This window comes from Ictalurus punctatus, unplaced genomic scaffold (assembly GCF_001660625.3).
Source record: "Ictalurus punctatus breed USDA103 unplaced genomic scaffold, Coco_2.0 Super-Scaffold_100056, whole genome shotgun sequence".
Classification (NCBI taxonomy): domain Eukaryota; kingdom Metazoa; phylum Chordata; class Actinopteri; order Siluriformes; family Ictaluridae; genus Ictalurus; species Ictalurus punctatus.
This window is the reverse complement of record NW_026521088.1, coordinates 1,957,294-1,964,793: the sequence shown is the minus strand read 5'-3', so window position 1 is coordinate 1,964,793 and position 7,500 is coordinate 1,957,294. Positions and strand designations below refer to the sequence as shown.

The 7,500-nt window shown below is 41.5% G+C and overlaps 1 protein-coding gene across 1 annotated transcript in view; it reads left to right on the top strand.

Annotated features, from left to right (window-relative positions):
- Positions 1 to 7,500, top strand: part of LOC108261599 (NACHT, LRR and PYD domains-containing protein 3) — a 619,868-nt gene that overhangs the window by 602,457 nt on the left and 9,911 nt on the right. The window contains exon 13 of the mRNA XM_053678834.1: positions 1,004 to 1,200. Within this exon, the coding sequence (XP_053534809.1) occupies positions 1,004 to 1,200 (197 nt within the window). The remainder of the gene's footprint in view (positions 1 to 1,003; positions 1,201 to 7,500) is intronic.

Here is a 7,500-nt window from a genome sequence, read left to right as displayed (position 1 = left end):
TGTGAGTATTTATTGGCTTCTAAGTTAAATTTTAAATGTTTTTGGGTAATAGGCTAAATTTGAGCCAACAATACTGAGGTACACACACACACACACACACACACTGTACACTGGAGATACTGAGGTACACACACACACACACACACACTGTAGATACTGAGGTACACACACACACACACACACACACACAACCACACACACACACACACACACACACTGTACACTGGAGATACTGAGGTACACACACACACACACACACACACACACACACGCGCACACACACACACACACTGGAGATACTGAGGTACACACACACACACACACACACACACACACACACTGTACACTGGAGATACTGAGGTACACACACACACACACACACACACACACACACACACACACACTGTACACTGGAGATACTGAGGTACACACACACACACACACACACACACACACACACACACACACTGTACACTGGAGATACTGAGGTACACAAACACACTCACACACACACACTGTACACTGGAGATACTGAGGTACACACACACACACACACACACACACTCTCTCACACACACACACACACACACACACACTCTCTCTCACATACAAACACTCTTTCTCTCTCACACACACAGACTTTTTTTTACATGTACTTCCCTTAAAAATGATTTTAATTATTATAAAGTATTTATTCAAACAAAAACCCTTCTGTTTTCATTTCAATAATAATAATAATAATAATAATAATAATAATAATAATGCTGATGTGGTGTTCTGTCCTCTGATTTGTGTGTGTGAGAGAAACACACTCACATTTCTGTTATATGGTAAAGAGTAAGTGTATTATGGCTGTGTGTGTGTTTGAGATCAGTGTTCTGATATTTCATCATTTCTCTTCCAGTCTGTGTGTGTGTGTGTGTGTGTGTGTGTGTGTGTGTGTGTGTGTGTGTGTGTGTGTGTGTGTGATCAGTGTTCTGATACTTCATCATTTCTCTTCCAGTCTGTGGGGGTGTAAACTAACAGAGGAAAGCTGTAGAGTTCTGTCCTCAGTTCTCAGATCAAACTCCTCCAGACTGAGAGAACTGGACCTGAGTCACAATAACCTGCAGGATTCAGGAGTGAAGCTGCTCTCTGCTGGACTGGAGGATCCACACTGTACACTGGAGATACTGAGGTACACACACACACAGTCACACACACACACACACACACACACACACACACACGCTGTACACTGGAGATACTGAGGTACACACACACACACACACACACACACACACACACACACTCACACTGTACACTGGAGATACTGAGGTATATACACACACACACACACTCACATACTCACAAATACACACATACTGTACACTGGAGATACTGAGGTACACACACACACACACACACACACACACACTGTACACTGGAGACACTGAGGTACACACTCACACACACACACACACACACACACTGTACACTGGAGATACTGAGGTACACACACACACACACACACACACACTCACACTCACACTCACACTCACGCTGTACACTGGAGATACTGAGGTATACACACACACACACACACACACTCACATACTCACAAATACACACATACTGTACACTGGAGATACTGAGGTACACACACACACACACACACACACACACACACACTGTACACTGGAGACACTGAGGTACACACTCACACACACACACACACACATACACGCACTGTACACTGGAGATACTGAGGTACACACACACACACACACACACACACACTGTACACTGGAGATACTGAGGCACACACACACACTGTACACTGGAGATACTGAGGTACACACTCACACACACACACACACACACACACACACACACACTGTACACTGGAGATACTGAGGTACACACTCACACACACACACACACACACACACACCGTACACTGGAGATATTCAATTCAATTCAATTCAGTTTTATTTGTATAGCGCTTTTTACAATAGACATTGTCTCAAAGCAGCTTTACAGAAATATCAACATGGTATACAGATATTAAAGGTGTGAATTTATCCCAACTGAGCAAGCCACTGAGTGGAGACGGTGGCAAGGAAAAACTCCCTAAGATGTTTTAAGAGGAAGAAACCTTGAGAGGAACCCGACTCAGAAGGGAACCCATCCTCATCTGGGTAACAACAGTTAGTGTGAAAAAGTTCATTATGGATTTATATGAAGTCTGTATGGCGTTAGGAGCAGCCGTAGTCCCAGCAGTCTGGAATTAGAGAAGATTTGAGCTCCATCCAGAGGCAGAAAGGATCTGGATCTCTAGTATCTCCATAAATTCGTGTGGGGCTCGGCGAAAGGAGAGAGGGAGAAAAAAGATAATTATGACTGCGAAGTAGTAGAACAGAATCTAGTCAGGGTAGGCTTGAGTAAACAAATACGTTTTAAGTCTGGACTTAAACACTGAGACTGTGTCTGAGTCCCGAACACTAATAGAAAGAGTGTTCCATAACTGTGCGGCTCTATAAGAGAAAGCTCTTCCCCCTGCTGTAGCCTTCACTATTCGAGGTACCGTCAGATAGCCTGCATCTTTTGACCTAAGTAAACGTGGCGGATCATATAAAACCAAAAGGTCGCTTAGATATTGTGGCGCGAGACCGTTTAGTGCTTTATAGGTTAATAAGAGTATTTTATAATTAATGCGAGATTTTACTGGGAGCCAATGCAGTATTGATAATATCGGTGTGATATGGTCGTATCTTCTAGTTCTAGTTAGGACTCTAGCAGCTGCATTCTGGACTAACTGGAGCTTATTTATATTCCTACTGGAACATCCAGACAGTATGGCATTACAGTAATCTAATCTAGAGGTGACGAATGCATGAACTAGTATTTCCGCATCATGTAGTGACAATATGTTTCTTATTTTAGAAATATTTCTGAGATGAAAGAAGGCTATCCTAGTAATATTATCTACATGAGCATCAAATGATAGGCTGGAGTCAATAATCACTCCAAGGTCTTTAACTACTGCACATGATGAAACAGAAAGACCATCCAGAGTAACCATGTGATCAGAAAGAATACTTCTAGATACACGTGGGCCTAATAAAAGTATTTCTGTTTTATCAGAATTAAGTAGAAGGAAGTTAGTTAACATCCAACATCTAATGTCCTTTACACAATCCTCAACTTTACTAAGCTTATGTCTGTCCTCTGGCTTCGCTGAAACATACAACTGTGTATCATCAGCATAACAGTGGAAGCTAATTCCATGTTTACGAATAATTTGACCTAGGGGTAGCATATATAAAGTAAAGAGCAGTGGGCCTAAAACAGAACCCTGCGGAACTCCAAAAGTAACCTCAGTACGCATGGAGAAATCACCATTTCCATCTACGAACTGATAACGATCGGTCAGATAAGACCTGAGGCAGGAGAGGACTGTTCCCTTAATACCAACAACATTTTCTAATCTATCAGGGAGAATAGTGTGATCTATAGTATCAAAAGCTGCACTAAGGTCGAGTAACACAAGCAGCGAGACACAACCCTGATCAGAGGTCAGTAGAAGGTCATTTACTACTTTAACTAATGCTGTCTCTGTGCTATGATGAGGTCTAAATCCTGACTGATACATTTCATGAATGTTATTCCTATCTAAGTACGAGCATAACTGCTTTGCTACAACCTTTTCTAAAATCTTAGAGATGAAGGGGAGATTTGATATTGGTCTATAGCTGGACAATTGAGACGGGTCAAGATCAGGTTTTTTAATCAAGGGTTTAATAACTGCTAATTTAAGTGATTTAGGTACATAGCCACTGCTTAGGGAAGAATTGATTATATTTAGAAGTGGCTCAATTACTACTGGACCAATCTGTTTAAACAAACATGTAGGTACGGGATCTAGTATGCAAGTTGATGAATTTGCTGAAGAGATTAATGTAGCTAGTTCGGTCTCTCTAAGTGGAGCAAAACACTCTAAACATTGATCTGATATTGCTACACTGTCATGTAATGGGTTTGTTACAGTACTGTCCAGTTTTAATTTAATGGACTGTATTTCACGTCTAATATTTTCAACCTTATCATTGAAAAATTTCATGAAATCTTCACTGCTATGTAATGATTGAGTGTTTCTCTCTGTAGTGGTTTTATTCCTAGTTAATTTTGCTACTGTGTTGAAAAGGAATCTAGAATTGTTTTTGTTGTCTCCTATTAAGGTGGAGAAATAGATTTTTCTAGCATCGCCAAGAGATTTCCTATATTTCAGTAGGCTCTCCTTCCATGCTATTTGAAATATCACCAGTTTGGTTTGACGCCATTTACGTTCTAATTGCCGAGTTGTCTGTTTTAAGGTTCGCGTTTGATCGTTATACCAGGGTGCTAATTTTTTTTCTCGAATTATTTTCCTTTTGAGTGGAGCCACTCTATCTAGCGTGTAGCGGAGTGTTGACTCCAAGCTTTCAGTCGCCTGATCGAGTTCTGTGTGATCTGACGGTGATCCAAATCTAATTGATGTTTCTGCGAGGTTATTTATGAAGCTTGGTGCAGTAGCTGAAGTGTAGGTACGTTTTACACGGTAGCGAGACGAGGTGGAAATATTATGATCAATACGTATTATGAACGAGATAAGATAATGGTCTGAGACAACTTCAGACTGCGGAAAAATGATAATATTTTCTATACTTAGTCCGTATGTTAGTATGAGGTCAAGAGTGTGACCACCATTATGAGTAGGCCTGATTACATTCTGATTAATCCCTACTGAATCTAAGATGGACACAACCGCTATTCTTAGAGGGTCTTCCAGGTTATCAAAATGAATATTAAAGTCTCCGACGATTAATGCTTTATCTATAGACACAACCAGGTTTGAGACAAAGTCTGCAAATTCACTAAGAAATTCAGTATATGGCCCTGGGGGTCTGTAAATAGTAATTAGAGGAATTGACTTATTTTTTGTGGCTACATAACTTATACTGGTATAAAGAATTTCAAAAGAATTAAATTTATGCTTAGGTTTTTGTGTGACGACTAGATTTTGACTATGGATGAGTCCAACACCTCCTCTACCAGCTGAACGAGGCTGATGTACATAACTGTATCCAGGAGGACTGGCTTCATTTAATGCTATGTACTCGTTTGGTTTAATCCAAGTTTCCGTTAAACACATTAAATTACATTCCTGATCAGTAATGATGTCGTTAACAATAAGAGCCTTAGACGCAAGAGATCTAATGTTTAATAGTCCTAGCCTCAGATCAAAAGTGCTGGCTGTGCATTCAATATGATTTAATTTTATGTTAATTAGGTTACGAAGATCGACTTTCCGAGATTTTCTATATATTTGAATAGCTCGGGGAACAGACACAGTCTCTATAGTATGTATTACCTTTTCCGAATTTTTAGTTGAACATTGATTATACTGAATGTTATTATTGGAAGATGTACTTACGGTAGACAGTCACTTGGAGTGTAGCGCCTTGGAAATGTTGTCTGAAAGCAGTTCCGCTCCAAGGCTGCTGGGGTGCAGGCCATCAGGACGAAACAACCTAGGACGCTCCCAGAACAGATTCCAGTTATTGACAAACACCAGATTCTGCTCATTACACCAAGAGACTAACTCTATAAATAATTCTATGGATCATTTAATTAGTGGTGCTTCAAAAGCACTACTTTTGTTATTCGGCATACTAATTATAATTATTAGTGGTGCTTGAAAAGCACTACTATTGTTCCCTTGCATACTTATTATTATTATTATTATTATAATTATTATTATTATAATTATTATTACTCTCCGGCCGGCGCTCAGAAGTATTGGGACCCCGCACGGCCAGCTCTCAAAAGTACTGGCGCCCTTGACAGTTGGCTCTAAAATGTATTGGCGCACTACACGGCCGGCTCTAACAATGCTGGTGCCATATCTTTTCAGCTCTGGAAAGTATTGGCAACCTACGCTGTCGGCTCTGGAAAGTATTGGCGCCCTACGCTGTCGGCTCTCGAAAGTATTGGCACCCGTCCCTGTTTCGCCAACGCAAGCACAACTCACATTTTCTTCAGGAAATGTACCGTTCCAGTTATTATTATTCTTCTTCCACTTTTTTTTCCGCACGTAACTAGTCCTGCACCGTTTGTCAGAGATCGATGGGCGAGGTGTTGAATCGATCGGCGAGGTGTTGAATCGATCGGCTATATTGAGGAGATGTCTGCTATGACTTTTATAAGCGATCGGAATGCCGGGATTCCCACTACGGAAGGTCAAATTCTGAAAATTTCCCATAGACTTGCATTGAGTTATGAAAGTATTGGCCCTCTAAGGAGAAAGCTCTAAAAGTTTTGCCTCCGTAAACGTTTGGCTCTAAAATGTATTGGCACACGATCTGTTCGGCTCTCAGAAGTATTGGCACCCCATCTGGCCGGCGCTCAAAAGTATTGGCACCCTGCACGGCCAGCTCTCAAAAGTACTGGCGCCCTTGATGGCTGGCTCTAAAAAGTATTGGCGCACTACACGGCTGGCTCTAATAATGCTGGCACCCCATCTGTCTGGCTCTTGAAAGTATTGGCGCCCTACACTGTCGGCTCTCAAAAGTATTGCCGCCCTTAGAGTCCGTCACTTGAAAGTATTGGCACCCTACGCTTTCGCCTCTCAAATATATTGGAGCCCGATGCGTCCAGCTCTCGAAAGTATTGGTGCCCAACGAGTCCGGCATTCAAAAGTATTTGCGCCCTATTTGTCCAGCTTTAAAAGTATTGGCACCCTACACGGCCAGTATAGTGCTAACACATGCTAGCAACATGCCAGCGTGATGCTAAAACATGCTAGCATGATGCTAAAACGTGCTAGAATGATGCTAAAACATGCTAGCATGATGCTAAAACGTGCTAGAATGATGCTAAAACGTGCTAGCATGATGCTAAAATGTGCAAAAACATGCTAACATTATGCAAAAACATGCTAGCATGATGCCCAACACATGCTAGCTTGATGCTAACACATGCTAGCTTGATGCTAAAACATGCAAGCATCATGCTAAACCCCTCTAGCAACCTATCCATCCGGCTCTTGAAAGTATTGGCGCCCGATCCAAATTTTGCCAGTGCAAGCACCACTCACATTTTCTTCAGAAAATATACCATTCTGGTTATTATTATAATAATTATTCTTTTTCTTCGACGCGTAACTAGTCCGCGCTTTGTCGGAGATTGACGAGTGAGGTGTCCAATCGATCAGCTTATTGAGGAGATGTGTGCTATGACTTTTATAAGCGATCGGAATGTCGGAATTCCCGCTACGGAAGCTGAAAGTTTGAAAATTTCCCATAGACTTGCATTGAGTTTCGAAAGTATTGGCCATCTAAGGAGAAAGCTCTGAAAATTTTGCCTCCGTACACGTTCGGCTCTAAAATTTATTGGCACGCGATCTGTTCGGCTCTCAGAAGTATTGTCACCCTATCTGGCCAGCTCTCAAAAGTATTGGCACCCCGCACGGCCAGCTCT